The sequence below is a fragment of the Acinonyx jubatus genome, chromosome E4 (genome assembly GCF_027475565.1).
Source record: "Acinonyx jubatus isolate Ajub_Pintada_27869175 chromosome E4, VMU_Ajub_asm_v1.0, whole genome shotgun sequence".
Lineage (NCBI taxonomy): Eukaryota > Metazoa > Chordata > Mammalia > Carnivora > Felidae > Acinonyx > Acinonyx jubatus.
This window is the reverse complement of record NC_069395.1, coordinates 2615731-2631590: the sequence shown is the minus strand read 5'-3', so window position 1 is coordinate 2631590 and position 15860 is coordinate 2615731. Positions and strand designations below refer to the sequence as shown.

The 15860-nt window shown below is 52.8% G+C and overlaps 1 protein-coding gene across 3 annotated transcripts; it reads left to right on the top strand.

Annotated features, from left to right (window-relative positions):
• The first annotated feature begins 1181 nt into the window (after window positions 1-1181).
• ETV3 (ETS variant transcription factor 3) lies at window positions 1182-15812 on the top strand. Of its 3 annotated transcripts, XM_053209212.1 has the most exons (6): window positions 1182-1280; window positions 3126-3184; window positions 3806-4043; window positions 5286-5401; window positions 6102-6314; window positions 11104-11230. In XM_053209212.1, the coding sequence occupies exons 2-5, from the start codon at window positions 3139-3141 to the stop codon at window positions 6296-6298; spliced, it is 597 nt and encodes a 198-aa protein (XP_053065187.1). In that variant the 5' UTR covers window positions 1182-1280; window positions 3126-3138; the 3' UTR covers window positions 6299-6314; window positions 11104-11230. The 3 variants fall into 3 exon arrangements, with proteins under 3 accessions (XP_053065187.1, XP_026904212.1, XP_026904213.1); XM_027048411.2 differs by lacking the exon at window positions 6102-6314 and having other exon boundaries at window positions 1183-1280; window positions 11104-15812; XM_027048412.2 differs by lacking the exon at window positions 6102-6314 and having other exon boundaries at window positions 1185-1280; window positions 3129-3184; window positions 11104-15812.
• The last annotated feature ends 48 nt before the right edge of the window (window positions 15813-15860 follow it).

Below are 15860 nucleotides of genomic sequence, written 5' to 3'. Positions count from 1 at the left end.
TTGTAGACAGTTCCTTACAAAGAGCTCAGGGTATAGCTGCAGGTATTGGTAATATTGGTAATCGTCTCTATGGCACTAAAATTGTGCTCATTTTATTCACCTACATCGTAGCCTTTTCTAACTAGAAAAGACCTTACATCCTCAATGCTATTGTCCTTTTGTGGTTTTTGTTTTGGGGGGGTGATTGTTTTTGAGAGAGAGAGAGAGAGAGAGACAGAATGGGGGAACAGGGTAGAGGGAGAGAAAGACTCTTCAGCAGCCTCCACGCCGCGCACGGAGCGGGACCGGGGCTGACCTGAGCTGAAATCAAGAGTCAGAAGCTCAACCCACTGAGCCACCCAGGTGCCCCATCCTTTCTTTTTTAAACAAAAAAGGCAACCTGAGGTCCAGTTAATCGATCAACAGCTAGAGAATGGCTAGTGGCAAATTCACAAGTGGAAGCCACCTTTTCCAACACGGGATGCTGACGTCCCCACGCGTCTGTGGCCTGGGTATGTCAAGGCACCAGGGGAACACCAGGACAACACGAAGTGTCCTCTTCTGACCCCACACGCCGGTCGGTCAACTCCCCTTCAGTCCCGGGTCCCTCCTCCGGGGCTGCCGCTCTTATCCGGCCTTCCTCCTCCCTTCCCGACCGCCCACTCCCCCCCCCCCGCCCCCCCCCCCGGTGACACAGGCCCGCACCCGCGCGCGGCTGGGGGAGGCGGGGTCCACCTGCCCGAGGCCCCGCACAGCGAACTATCCCTGCGACAAGAACGACCTAGGGAGGAGGCGAGCCAGCGGGCTCCGGACAGCAGGACCGGACGCGGCCCGCCCCTAAGGTCCCCGCGGCGACCCTCCCCCGGGCTCGGAGAGGCCCCTCGGCGGGCAGGGCGCCCCGACTCTCGCGGGGGATCTGCCGCACGCCACCCCCCCCCCCCCGCGCGCGACGGCCCAGCCCGGCCCGCCCCCTCGCGCGGCTCCCCCGACCCGCCCGCGCCACCCCGCCCCCCGCCAGCGTGCGTGACGTGTCCCCGCGGCGTGACGCGGCGCCCGGGAGGGGGAGCGCGCGGGGGCGGGGCGACGGCCGCGGCGGAAGTCGGCGTCTGCGGAGACGAGAAGGACGGGGGCGCGGCCCAGGCGGGGAGCCCGGCCGGACGGCACCGCCCCGTTTCCCGCCCCCTGCCCTGAGCGGAAGTGACGACAGCGGCCGCCGAGGTCACTTCCTGCTGGGGTGGATGAGGAGGAGCCGGAGACGCCGCGGAGGAGACCGGAGCGAAGACGGGCCGCGCCGGGGAGAGGTGAGCCCCGGCCTCGTCGCCGGGCCTTGGCGGGCCGACCCGGAGCCTCGCGGGCGGCATCCCCGGGGTCGGGCCGCCCAGCGGGCCACGCACAGGCCCGGCCGGGCCGCCGGCAGCGCGGGGGCGGCAGGGCCCCGGGGTGTGAGGGGAGCCGGAGCGCGTTCGTGTGGTGGCTCCGCGGGGCCCCGGGGCGAGGCCGGCTTGGCCGGAGGCAGGAGGGAGACAGGCTCCGGGGGCCGGGACCCCGCAGCCGCGGAGCCGCAGCGCCGGCCTCGGCGCGCCTCGCCCTCCCGGGCGGGCCGCGAGCTGTGGAAGGGCGAGGGCCCGCGGAGGTTGCAGACGTGCGACGAGCGGCCTCGCGGGGACTCTGTGGGCGGCAGGGAGAGGCGTCTCCGGGCTCCTGCGAGGGGGCGATCGGGGAGCCGGGGGGTCGGGAGGAAGGTTCCTGGTCAGGTCCTTGCCGCGGCGGGACTTGCACCCCCGAGTCTTGCGGTTGGAGGGCATTCCTGCGGCAGAATGGGGGCCCCGCGTTCCGACGGAGCGATCCGGGGCTCAGAGTCCGGGGCAGCTTCCTGGAGCGGCGGAGAGCAGTGTTTTTCCTCCGTCGCGGTCGCGGAGATAGGAGCAGCCCGGAGAGGAAGCGCTGGCCTCTGAGCTCTGAGGCCTTGTTATTGTGTATCTTGTGTGTGGGACTGCGTGTCTGTGTTTGTGTCTGTTTTCTCCTTCCTTTGGGGTGTTTCTGTCGCCCTCCTTCCCTGGTCGTTTTATAGACTGAAACTTACTGATTATCCTAACGTATATGGTGAGAAAAAGAGCTCAAAGGATCTAGAGGAATTCTGGTTAGATGAAATTTCCAAGATCAGGAACTCGCCCCCACCCCACCCCACCCTGAGGCCATTGAGGCACCTACATTCCGGCCTTGAGCGCTCTTGTTGATGTGGGTGCTGCGGCCCTGTCATCCACCCTGGGGAACCGAGAGTGTGGCCCTGCCCCCTCCAGCCCGCATCTCCCTGAGGCAGCTTCACCCCTCCCTCCTTTTTGCTAAAGGGTTGACCGACACAAAGCTGCTTGCTGCCAGGAACAGGAAACTTATCGAGGAGCTGTAAGTCTGGGTGGAATGAGTTCAGATCAGCCAGTCTCCTCCACCTCCCCAACAGAAGCTTCTCAGAAATGCCCGCCTTCTCCCCTCCCCGTTAAAGGGAGAAGATGTAAAAATACTTCTCCAAGTAACGTAACTGTACATGTGGTGTGTTTACTTCCTGTATCCCACGGTGTTTTTCAAGAAGGAGGGGGCAGTCTCCGAATGGGAGGAGTTTCCTTCTCCCGTCTCATATAATTCGAAATAAATCAAAATCAGATGTTTTCTTGAGTGGCACAGGGACTTGGATTTTTTTCACCCTTTTAAACTGGTACATCTGGGTGAACTCAGGCATGTGTGTCTTGGCATCTGGGCCTGTCTGGTAATCGAAGAGAACGGTTTGGGTTGTTTTGCTGCCTCTCTGGACCCATTTCACGGCACTCTTCCTTTTTTTTTTTTTTTTTTTTTTTTTTTTTACATCTGAAGGGCCGGTCTGGGGGAAGAAAGCAAATACTAAAGACGGTGTTTGCACTTTGTGGTTTGAAGTCAGGTGAGAGGTAATTATGGCCTTTGAAGCCGATGACCCGAGGACCATCATTCGATGACTTGGGGATTAGCAGTTTGGAGGTGACCTATTCGAAAGAAAGTGGGCTACGTAAGGAGGGAAGACAGGGAAGGAAGGTGGGGAAAAGGCTGTGCCGGAAAACGTTGGGAGGATAATAAACAAATAGCACCTTAAAGTAATTGATGTGGCTTGTGTCTCTCAGCAGGAGTGTGAAAATGAAAGCAGGCTGTAGCATCGTGGAAAAGCCAGAAGGAGGTGGAGGTGAGCAAAAGTTAATCATCTCTGATGTACCTGGAACGTTCCTCCCGGGGTTCCTTTTCTCTCCACTGGGGCTCTCCCTGTTCACAGATGTCAGGCTGTGACCAGACAGCCTGACTGGGTGGGTACCGCCGGCACAGTTGTGGGCTTGTTTCTTATGAAAGTATATGTAACGTGTCTGGTCACCACACCTTTATCCCGGGCTTGAGTCTCCTCCCTGTTGGAGACACAGCTCCACCCGGGGGGGGGGGGGGGGGCAGGGTAAGGGGTCTTTCAGCTCTGTTTTCCTAAAACGTTAGTTTGTCTTTCCCGTTTGTTTCTGTTGGAACTCTCATGCCCTCGTGGAAAGTAGGTGTGAGATTTAGTAGCGTAGGAAAGGGCGACAGGTTGGGACACCTTGGTGCGCCAGTCCAGCTCTAGCAGATCAGATGATTGCCCCAGGGAAGGTGACGCGCCTTTGCTCTCCCCTCCCCTGTTGTGTCAGCCCCAGCCGACCGAGGGGGTGTTTATGGCATGTTTGCACAGCACTCCCGAGATTCTGAGCGTCGGGGTGCGAGGTCGGGGATACTGATAGGTGTGTGCCCGACTCCTGACTACCTTGATCTTGCCCTTTTCACATTAAAGGGTATCAGTTTCCCGACTGGGCCTACAAAACCGAGTCGTCCCCAGGCTCCCGGCAGATCCAGCTGTGGCACTTCATCCTGGAGCTGCTGCAGAAGGAAGAGTTCCGCCACGTCATCGCCTGGCAGCAGGGGGAGTACGGCGAGTTTGTCATCAAGGACCCGGACGAGGTGGCCCGCCTCTGGGGCCGCAGGAAGTGCAAACCGCAGATGAATTACGACAAGCTGAGCCGGGCCCTCAGGTGAGGGAAAGGATTCCCAGATCCACGGTTTTAAGAGATTGGAAGGAGACGAAGCAGTTGGGTGAATGTTGGATAGAAAGGGTGTCAGGTGGTAAGAGACTGCTCTATCGAACTGAATAGCAACGTGTGGCTTTAAAGTGGGAGTGTAAGAGCTTCTGGATCTGAGTAGCACAGGCACAGGAGGGAAAGGCATATCTTTGGTCATATGTAGGAGGGATTCCAGCGTGGTTGGCATCGGATCCTGACAGACAACCGAGTCCGCTCTGCAGTGGGCGAGGGCGTGTGGTGAAACATGGATTGGAGCTCACTTAGAATCCAAAGGATGAGTTTAGACTTCCCTGTTAGAGGTTGGTTAGACTTTCTCTCTTTAGGCTTTCCTAGAAGAAACAGAAAAGTGAGGCAAGCACACGGGAGGAGGGTTCGCTGGATGGCAGTGACCTCACCTTTCAGCAGCCGTATCTGGGAGCTCCGTTGTCGGTCCAGAGGTCGCTCCAGCAGGTCTAAAGATTGACCACTTCAAGGTTTCTTGGGTTCTTTTTTTCTCCCCTTGTCAGTTTTTACATTTCATAACCCATTAGCCCTCAAGGGGCCAGAAGGTAGGTTATAACCCGTGCTGCTGAATAGATGCCATGCCAGAGGCTCCGGGTCCGTTGAAGCCCCTGCCTCTCTTCCTTCTTAGCGACCTTGAGCATCAAATCTGCGGCAGCTGTGCTGGAGCCGCTCTCATCCTCGTGAAAATGAGGCAGGCCAGGCCGACAGCTGTTTCCCAGATCAGGGTACACGACTGTTTGACCTGCCACCATCAAACGGTTCTGCGTTTCTGGGTCTGCGCTTTGCGCTCAGGTCTCCAGACTAGCCTTATCAGGTCTCCCAAGAGACTAGTCTGCCCCCACCTGGGCAAGGCGGCGACATACAGTGGGATAGGAAGGAAAGAGAGAATGGAACTGAAAGTGTAGAGCGATGGACGACAAAAAGGTGGCTGGGGCTGGGATAGGTGTTCAGGATCTGAGAGCGCGACTGTCTTTGTAAAGCCCTAGCCAGGCACTAGAGCCTAGTTTGAAAATGGAATGGGAAATGGAAGCTCTTAGGTCTCCCAGCCCTAACCTGAAGGCCAGGCTGCGGAAGGATAGTGATGTTTCCATGTAATTTAGAGCAAGAACCGTTTGTCTCGGCGGTTACCGAAGCGTATCAAGAACTGTCAGTAGCTAGAAGGTAAATTGGCACGTATTCCTATTTTTACAGATACTATTATAACAAGAGGATCCTTCATAAAACAAAAGGGAAAAGATTTACTTACAAATTTAACTTCAACAAGCTGGTGATGCCTAACTACCCATTCATCAACATCCGGTCAAGTGGTAAGAAGCAGACTGTTCTGGGGGGCAGGGGGCGGGGGGGATGAATTTTGAATTGAGAAAGGATTTTAAAAGCCCAAGTCTAAGACCTGGCATGTTGAAGGATTTTTAGAAGTGCTGAAGTCAGGTGGATTGCCTCCAGGGTCTTGTTCAGGTTTCCCTATTTGTCCCGTACAGAGAGTGACAGCCTCTGCAGCCTCAGAAGAGGTGTGTTTAGTTGTGTCTTTGGTTCCCTTTTCTACATGTTCTTTGTATCTTCCCAGATATTCTTGCTCTGTCTTCTTTAGGAACTATGTTCCACAGGTCTGTGTTCATCTTTGAGGTCAGAACTCAGAGTGTTAACACCCTGCCCAGAGGCTCTTTCATAGACGAGGGCCTGTTTCTACAAACACTTCCGATTTTCTATGAAACTACCAAGCTCTCCCTTATCGAGTGAATATCATCAAAACCACAGCATCCTTAATCACAGAAGGGGAGGTTCATATGTTTGCAGTGAAAAGCAGGGTCTTTGATCTGCACTAGCAACTCCTCAGAGACTAAGATCTGGGGTTGTTTGACCTTCTTTCCTCTTACGTGCAGCAAGGCTCCCTCTAGACTCTCCTCTAACCACTTTCCATCACCACTCCTCACGAAGAGTTGAGGTCTGCCTCTGCCCGTGCAGAAGGCACCCTCTTAGAACGGGTTTGCTTTTGTTTTGTTTCAGATGGAAGTCTTATCCCTGTCCAAGAAAACAGATTGTATTTAGTTTCTGACCAGCCCATCAATACTGTGTTTTTGTGGAGTTGTGTGTTAAGGCAAAGAAATCTGATTGTAATTCTGCAGATTCTGAGTTCTCAGAGAAAAGTTGGAAGAAACTTGAAAAATCAGAGCGGGGGTGTGGCCGGGAGATTATACTGCTGAGATCCATTGTAGATAGGTAATTACTACACACAACAAGTTAGGGCAGTTTTAGCTTGACTCTCCTATCGGTAAAGTCCTGTCTCTCCTGTAGCCACTCCCTCCTATCCCTGGGGCATGCGCTTGAAAAAAAAAAAGTGGTATTGGAATGCATCTCTCTAATTACAACCTGTTTTCTTTCCTTGTGCCTGAGGGAGAGGTGTTAGGAAATCAGACCTATTCTAGTCACTGGAATCTTGTTTCCTCTGTTTTCGCTCCTGTCCCCTTCTGCGTACCTAAGGGAATTGAGACTATGGATGGGTAGTACACCAACAATTTTGAAGAAAATGTTGGTGTTCCATACCTCCTGCCTGAAAAAAGGTTCACTGCTTTTGTTTGGACCCATTTTTTCCTATTGAAAACCCTGAAGTCCAGCCAGCCACTTGAAGAGCCTGGAACGGGACACATCCAGTAGCCCTTGGGAGTTCTATGCTTTTCCGGGGCAGGAAAATCGGGCCCCTCACTCTGAAGTCTCTGGTGTGCTAGCCCAACAGTACTGGCCTAGCACAGCCTATTCTCCCTGATGAAAGCGATCGGACCAAAACCTTGATCCTTAACTAACTAAGCTCAGGACCCTGATCGAATGAAAAGTCACAGGGAAAGGAAAAGAGTATACATTTTGTTTGTGTATACCTCTTGGTTGCATACGTCCTGGGTACAGATGACTCCACAAAGAACTGGACTCATCAGTTCATAAAGGACTTTTACCCAGACCAAATGTTGTTTCAAGTTTAACTTTCATGATGACGGGGAAATGTAACATTTATTGAACAACTGCTTAACGGAGGTACTTCTGCTGGGTGTGTTTATGAACTCTGTCATTTAACTCTCCCAGCCTACTAAACTATACATCTCCAGATTCACATCTTACAGATGATAAAATGACGGATGACGGCAAAGTCAGAGATTGATGAGGGCAGGTTGAGTAGAGTTATTGTACAGAGTTGTTGAATAGTTTCTCAGGAAACAATTCCTGAGAGACCGAGCTATTGACACTCACTCTTGTTTATTAATAGGTCATACTTTCCTCCCCCAAATTGGGATTCATTCGTTTGCTCAACAGATAACGTGTTAAGTCCTGAAGACAAAAAGAAAAGATTACGGAGGAGTTCTTTCCCTCAAGGAACTTAAAATTTAGCGGGAGAGATCAGATATATGAGGTCTAGCACAATTCGGAGTAACGGTGTGAAATGTGATAAGCACTCTCCGTAGCAGAGCCCTGTGGATTTTGATTCTGGAGGTCAGACGGGTCATGTCCAGATGGTGGCGATATGTGTGTGCTTTTAGGAAACAGTAGATGCTGATGGTAACATACCCAAATAATACAGAAACTTAGAGTGAAAAGCAGAGTGAGCACTCTTTTCCCTTCCTGGCAGTCCTCGCTGTTGACAGTTTAGGGTAGGGTGCTTAACGTGTGGGTGGCATCAGAAGTACTTCTACGTACAGCATTTCGTGTTTATCTTGAAAGCGTGCTATGAAATACGTTATTGTATATGTGTCTTTTAACGTTTACTGTCTTTGCATAAGAAACATTGGGAAGATGCAGAAGGTACTAGTGAAAATGGTTACCTGTCAGGGTGGGGGGTGGGCAGGACAGGCCATTCCAAGGAGGGATTTGAGAGCTCTCACTCTGTGCCTCCCCACCCCCAGCCTGGGTTTTTACAGTTCTCTTTATTTTGGAAAACTTTAAACCTATGAAAAAAAAATTGCAAAAAATAGAACAGTGATTCCTCCATCTAGATTCACTAATGGTCGACGTCGTTGCCACATTTGCTTTTTCTCTCTTTTTTTTTTTTTTTTAAGTTTATTTTTGAAAGAGAGATTGAGAGAGAGAAGGCTCTGTCAGCGCAGAGCCTGATGTGGGGCTCAAACTCACCAACGAGTCTTTTTGAGGTTAAGTTGCAGACAACACGACATTTCTCCCATGTTCCCCCCGTAGGTCCAAGGACCTTCTCTTCCACAACCACAATAACATTAACACACCCAGGAAATAAGACATTGCTCTAATACTCTTGTCTAACATATGGTACGTAATCAAACTACATGTCTTTTACAGTTTTTATTTTTAAACGATGATTACTGTATAGTAAAAAATTACTCGTTGTAACAAATAGTTAACGTAGTTAGCTGTGTGCCAGTACTATCCTAAGGACTTTATAAAAATATTAAACCTTTTACTTATTATTTTTTTTAAGTTTTTTGTTTTTATTTATTTTGAGAGATAGAGAGCAAATAAGGGAGCGACAGAGAGAGAGACAGAATCCCAGGCAGGCTCTGTGCTGTCCACACAGAGCCCGACTCGGAGCTCGATCTCACGAACCGTGAGATTATATGACCTGAGCTGAAATCAAGAGTCAGACACTTAACTGACTGAGCCACCCAGGTGCTGCAACCCCTTTAGTTTTTATAACCTGAGGATTAGTCCTTTTACTATCCATTTTACAGGTAAGGAAACTGAGGCACAGAAAGATGAGTAAATTATCCGGAGTCACACAGCTAATAAGTGGTAGGGCGAGGGTTTGAAAGTAGGCAACGGTCCTGTTATTTACATTTTGCAAAAGGGGATTAAAAGCCAGTTGGTTACAGGTCACAAGGTAGAAGGTGCCAGAACTGAGATTCAATGTCTTTTTTTATTTTTTTTAATGTGTATTTATTTTTGAGAGAGAGAGAGGGAGACAGAGTTTCCAGAATGGGCTGTGCACCATCAGCACAGAGCCCGATGGGAGCTTGAACTCATGAGCTGCGAGATCAGGCCCCGAGTCGAAGTCGGACGTTCAACTGACTGAGCCACCCAGGTGCCCCCAGAACTGAGATTCAAACCCAGATTTTCCAGCCTGGCCACCCAGATTTCATAGTGGCTCCTCGAAGGCGGTCTTGTCCTAAAGCAGTGTTATTCAAAGTGTTTTAAGCAGCAAGCTCAGTTTTTCAAACAAAATCTTAGATTTGTTCTCTCAGCACATCTACCCCATGGGAAAGTGTTGCTGCTACGCAGCGTGGGAGGTGAGGGCCCATAGTGCTGCCCCAGCACGTGTGTTCTCTGTTCTTATTGCAAATCAGCATACCTTAGCCTGTGTGAAGAAGGAAGTAGAAGTTTTAAAAAAAAAAAAACAGACTGTCTAGGAGACAGGACCTTCCTCCCTCCCTGCCGCTCCCCAGAACACACCTTCCGAACACATAGAAGCAGCTTTTTTGCTTTTCGGTACATGTGCTCTTAATACAAAATTAAGACGCAAATGAGTCCAAAAGAGAATTTTAGCCACTAATAGGCTGGTAGAAGAGATCCTTTTGGCCTGAGACGACCTTGATGCTACTCGGATTGTATATACAAGGTCATCTACCAGTTTTTCCAGTTGTAAGATTGAGTTACTGGCTTTAGGGGAAAAAGGCCCTACGGAGCCGTTTCCGCGAAACTTCGGTTTGGGAAATGCTACTCTGGCACAGTTCCTCAGTCGCGTGTGCCTAGAAAGCCACAGTGCACAGCCTGGCCACCTGTACAGTCCTGGCTGAGGATGGCGCATTGTGTCAGCAACGGAAGGGGGCAACTGATGGGGGCGCTTTCCGACCACACCAGGCCTTACACCCTCTTGTTTTTTCTCCTTGGTCTGGTACTTTCATTTACTTGGCTTTTCTTATTTTTTCCTTCTCCCGTATCTCTGCCTCAAGAGTGTAGAAAGCCCTCCTGACATCATCACTGATAGAAGCCACTGGTACCTCCCAGGGGCCCAAAGGGTCTCTGAGGCCTCAGATGGCATCCCTTTCCTCTGACTTGTTTATAGAAGGACCTTGGGGGGAGTTGAGAACTCGCAGGCCTCTGAGGCTGATGTTTAGTGTGTTGTTGGTTTTTGCATCAGTTAAAGTTTCGGTACCAGCAGGCAGACGTGGGAGAGGGGGTGGTAGGTCCTCCGTTTTCTCCCAGCCTCTTCAGTGCTTGAAAGCAGGATGGGAACGGAGAGCATTGTATGGAATTTGTTAGAGGAAAATAGATTTACAGACATCAAAAAATACTTGAATCTCTGTAGTGATTGTGTATCAGAAATGACAAAGGATCTACCACAGCAACTCACCTTAGTAAACACGTGGCCTTTTCTTTTTTAAGCTGTTTTTGCTCTTAAATATGGTCTTGTTCGTGACCTTGTATGTGAGGTGCAGAGTCTTTGGGCTTTTAATGCATTGCTTTACATACATGTCCTTTCCAGTTTTGTTTGTGTTTGATTTGCTCGCTTGTTTTATTGATACAGCCCAAACTATGAAAGTAAAAAAGAGGGGCACCTGAGGGGCTCAGTACATTTTTTTATAAAAATAAAAAAAGACTCTTTGCAAAGCTGAGAATTGCAACAGGTGATACACGCACAGTAGTTTGAGTCGCCGAGGAGAAGGCTCGTGTGCCCAATCTGTTCGTCCCGCTGACCCAGACTGGGCCCCGACGAACCCGTTGACCCCCGGCTGCTTTATTACATCTATTTGCAAACAACGGGGAGTCCCCACCGTGGTGGACGTGATGTTGGAGGACAGACAAATAAGAAATGTGATTTCGGACGCCTGGCGGGCAGGAGGCTAGGGGAGCCCACAGCAGCCGCCTCCTGGGGAGGGAGCTGAGCTGCAGCTGCTGGGGGGGGGGGGGGGGGGCAGAGCGCGTGCTTCCTGCTGTGACGAGCTGTAGACCCCCCCCCCCCCCGTGCTGCTTATCAGGGTGCTGCTTATCAGGCTGAGCGTGCCGGCGGTGGGTGACCAGTCCTCTAAAGTGGCCTTTGTCTCCTCCGCCCCCACAGGTGTGGTCCCCCAGAGTGCGCCACCAGTGCCGACGGCCTCTTCCCGGTTCCATTTCCCCCCTCTGGACACCCATTCTCCGACGGGCGACGTGCAGCCCGGGCGGTTCTGCGCCAGCTCCCTCGCCGCTTCTGGCCAGGAGTCCGGTAACGGCGCCGAGAGAAAGGCGGAGCTGCCGGAGCTGGACGACGGCTCGGCCGCCGACTGGCGCCGGGGCGTGGACCTCCTGTCCTCGCGGAGTGCCGTCGGTGCGGGAGGGATCGGCCATCAGAAACGCAAGCCGGACATCATGCTTCCTCTGTTCACCAGGCCCGGGATGTACCCTGACCCCCACAGCCCCTTCGCCGTCTCTCCGCTCCCTGGCCGTGGAGGCGTTCTCAACGTCCCCATCTCCCCAGCCCTGTCCCTGACGCCCACCATCTTCTCCTACAGCCCGTCCCCGGGCCTGAGCCCCTTCGCCGGCAGCGGCTGCTTCTCCTTCAACCCTGAGGAAATGAAACACTACCTTCATTCTCAAGCCTGCTCCGTGTTCAACTACCACCTGAGTCCGCGGACATTCCCCCGTTACCCGGGCCTCGTGGTCCCGCCTCTGCAGTGCCAGATGCATCCTGAGGAGTCGGCCCAGTTTTCCATCAAGCTGCAGCCCCCGCCAGCTGGGCGGAAGAACCGGGAGAGGGTGGAGAGCAGCGAGGAGTCCGCCCCCGTCACTGCTCCCCCCGTGGCTCCTGTCCCCCCGAGAATTAAGGTGGAGCCGGCCTCCGACCAGGATCCGGAGAGCCTCGGGCAGTTGGCGCGGGAGGAGGAGCGCTCCCAGGAAGAGGGCCCTGTGCCGGGCAGGACCACGGAGGAGGAGAAGGGCACCCTCTTTGCCCGCCCGGCTGTGCCGGTCTGGCCCTCCGCACCCGTCGGCACCCCGAGCGAAGAGCCCCTAGAGGTGGCTGAAGACAGTGAGGACAGGCCTGGCAGAGAGCCCAACGCGCCTGAGAAGAAAGAAGACGCCCTGATGCCCCCCAAGCTCCGGTTGAAGCGGCGTTGGAACGATGGCCCTGGAGCCCGCCAGCCGAGTAAGAACGGCACGGCCCTCTGGAGGGGGCCGGGACCCCGGGGCTTGGCCGCGGCCGCCGACGCCTAGAACTGGCGGGGGGTCGGGGACCGTTTGTACTCTAGTCACACGCGTCCGTGTATTTATGTAGCGAGATTGGGGGGGGGGGGTGGGGGGAGGGAGTTAGACTGGTTTGATCATTCTAGGGGCATAGACTTGTATTTTTATGTTTGGGAGACGGGATGGGCATCTTCTGTTGTAAATTAGGTGGGGTATGAACACTTTCCCTGGTGAGTAGCACGCGGGGAGGTCGATGAACTGAGAGGAGGAGGGGCCTCCGCTTCTTGGGGAGGCTCACACTTCCCGACAAAGTCTCTCGGGGGCCTCGCTATGCCTGGCCCCGTCTAGTTCAGGTTCCAGACTTCTTTTCTATTGTATTTATATATGGAAAGCCATTAATGAATTTCTTTTGCTCTGAGAGATACACGTAAAAGGGAATAGGGCGTGATCAGGAGGGTGAGTGGGGAGAGCCCATTCATACTATGGGTGTCGCCTGAGATGTTTCTGTATAATTATTTCAGGGGAGGAATGAGATAACCTGTCTTACTGGGACGGGGGGGCGTGTTCAGATGTTGCTTTTTTCCTCTTTTCCTTTGTTGTTGTTGTTTGGCGTTTTTTCCTTTGCTTTAAAAAAAAAAAACGTTTGCAGGAAACATGAGACGTTTGCGCCGGTCACAGGCGGGGGTTGGGGGTTCCACAGGGGTGGGGCCGGGGGCCCCACTGCAGGTTTCTCCGACTTACCCCTGCTTCCCGTAGTGAGGAGCCCGTGAGGAGCTGTAAACTCTGGTTCAGGGAAGCAAGAAGAGGGCGGGAGGACATAACCCAATGCCTTTAAAAACAAAACACGTACAAAAATGATCTTCATCTTTCCTTCTCCATCGTGGGTTTGGAGAGCCAGGCTGCAGCGTGGCCGTGGGCACGCTGAGCAGCACGACGTGGGAGATGTCTTTGCGTTGCGTCTGGTTCTCTGGCTGTTTCTTAAGTCGAGCCTTAACAATGAGCATACTTTCACCTGATACGGGTCTGTCAGCAGAAGCCCAGAGAAGGGCACGGACAACTTTGCAGACAAGCCAGGAGCGTCGAAACAGGGTTAAGTTTCGAGTTGGCATTTAGTTGTTCCCCTGAGCGTCACCGGGACGGGAAGCAGGACGGCGGGATTGTGGGCGACAGGGGCAGGTGATACCTGGAAATTCAGAAGGTAGCCGGGGTGCGAGTGGATGTCGGCGGAGACTGAAGGGCGAGGCGGGCGGAGACACAGAAGGCGGCCAGATGCCAAGAGCCTGGGGGGAGCGCGGGAGTTGGTGTCCGTCCTGTCGTGGTGGTGCCATTCCTGGTGTACCCATTTCCCTAGATTGTTCTAATCCTCCTGATCAGCTGGCCATCCCCCCCCCCCCCCCCACCCGAGACTCCAGTTTACAGACGGCGAGGAGCGGTTTCTCCATGGGGAATCCCCTTCCCTCGGCACGAAGGAACGGGAAAGTACTGCTCTTACGTGAAGTGAGAGAGACCTGACTGGGGGCAGAGAGAAGCCACAGCCACCCGCGTGCGCACATGCGTAACTGCGAGGTGTGCCGAGACGCCGGACCGGCTCACGTCTGCCCGGCGTCCAGGAGGCAGGGAGAGAGGAGACGACTCCCTATCCGACGGAGGCAGGGAGCGGGCACAGGGACGCTGTCTAGGAAGTGGCGAAATCCCTGACTGCACCTTAGCCTGAGAAAACCGTATACTAAGAAGCATTCAAAGGTTGTCTTTTAATGGGGGGGGGGGGGGGGGGTCTTTTTTAAAAGAGTGCATGCAGGAGGGGCGGGGGAAGGTCAGAGCAGGTGAATGGGTTGGTAGGTGGCTTGGGATGTCTTGAGTCCATCGTGCTATTCTCTGGCAGGTGTCCTCGTTCAGATTTCCAAATAGTGACTTGTCTTTCCCTAGGAAGGGCTCAGGAGAGTGGTCTATCAACTCAGGCTTTGGTCAGGCTGCAGAGGGCTCCCCGTTCAGCCTCCTTGGGGTTGGTTATGTTTTTGTCCGTTTCTTTCTCTGCACCTCTTACCTCGGATCAGAAAGCAAGCCCAGGCAGGTGGAGGAAGGATCTCTGCGTGGCATTGCCCGATCTAACCAGGGTGGCTGGCCAGCCCCCCTCCCTGTCCACGAGAGGGGGGGCCAGCACGTGTCGGTATGAACTCAGGAATAGAAACTCGAGGCCTTTAAAATAAGAGGGAGGAAAATCCGTGATGCATACCTGGAAACCCCTGGAACCCAAGTGCCAGAATTAATTCCTAGATGCTGCTTCTGTGTGAACAAAAAGTCACTGCTTTTACACTTGAAAAAACACACTCGAAAAACGTTCAACTCCATGAGAAATGTTTTTTGGCTTTAAGAAATTGTTTGGTGTTTACTGTTTTCTTTGGCTGCCATTCCTCTGGTAAATCGTTGGTTGATCTGCACTGTGTGCGGGCTGGCGTCGGGAAGGGTCCTCCTACAGAGCCAGACTTGCTCAGGAAGGGGACCAGGAATGGGGAAGTCATCGACATTTCCCGGGGCAGTGGGGTGGGAGGTGCCTCCTCACCCCAGGGGACCCATTCTGGCAGGCACCTGTCTCCCTGGCCCGGCACAAAGCCAGTCCTAGCTCTTTGCGCCGCATTCATCCCTGTCCCACAGCAGGCGGGGAAAGGGGGACGAGACCGGGCCTGTTTCTCCTGTTCCCCCCACGTTTTGCTGCGCCAAACCTTTCAGACTTTGCAGATCTACATCTTGGATTTCATCAATCAAGAACTTGTTCATGCAAACAGTTTGCTTTTCTGACTATAGAGGGAACAGTAGTGGTCTCCCAAGGGCATCCGGCGCTGCTGAGCTCCTTCTTCTTCTTTAAAGGATGGCTAGGTGTGTAGCAGGCGATCCACCAGGCCCCTTCACCCCAGTTTTCAAGCTGCACTGCGTTAAACCCAGCTCGCCAGCCGACAGGGAGATGCCGCGCCCTAGTCCTCTGTGGGCCAAGAGACCCTGCGAAGCATTAAAAAGTAGTTGAAGTACATCACTTCTCACCAAGCAGGTAGTCAGTTGGCTGTTCGTCCCTTGTTTTTGGGGGTTTTTTTTAATTTATTCCATAATTATGTTTATACTTTCTATCTTGTAAAGGGTAACGGAACATACGTTTTAAATTTGCTTAGAAGAAACTTTTTGACCCGTCCTTTCGTGAGCAGTTCTCTGTCTCGTTTCGGTGGGGTGGGGGGAGTCACGGCTCATTCGTTCCGACATAGCTAAGCATTCTTTGAGTTACAGAATTGCGAGGCAGGGATCTGGGAGTGAGGCGCTCACGCGTGGGGGAGGACTTCTAGGCGTGGCTGCAGCAGAACCAGCGTGCATGTGTGCGTACGTGTAAGTAACCGCCTCCATCGTGCAGTGCCTTTTAGACGTTCCTCTTTCTATAAAGTCTTCAAATTTTTTGCATATATATTATATATATATATATACGATGTAATGTTATAGAAATATATGTATAATATACATATTTTTTCCAGGGGTATCTGATAGCTCTGTATTTTGTTATGGAAGTTGAAAGAGAAAAAGTATTTTACCTCAGAAATTAAAGTTAAATAAAAAAATACTTTTAAGTAACGCCTGCGGGGTGTCGGTGGTGTTGACGCGCCAGGGCGGTCGTGGCAG

Coding starts and splice junctions, on each gene's coding strand:
- ETV3 (XM_027048411.2), top strand. CDS start 3,139: ATGAAAGCAGGCTGTAGCATCGTGGAAAAGCCAGAAGGAGGTGGAG. Junction 4,044..5,285: donor AAGCTGAGCCGGGCCCTCAG/GTGAGGGAAAGG, acceptor CTATTTTTACAG/ATACTATTATAACAAGAGGA. Junction 5,402..11,103: donor CATCAACATCCGGTCAAGTG/GTAAGAAGCAGA, acceptor CCGCCCCCACAG/GTGTGGTCCCCCAGAGTGCG.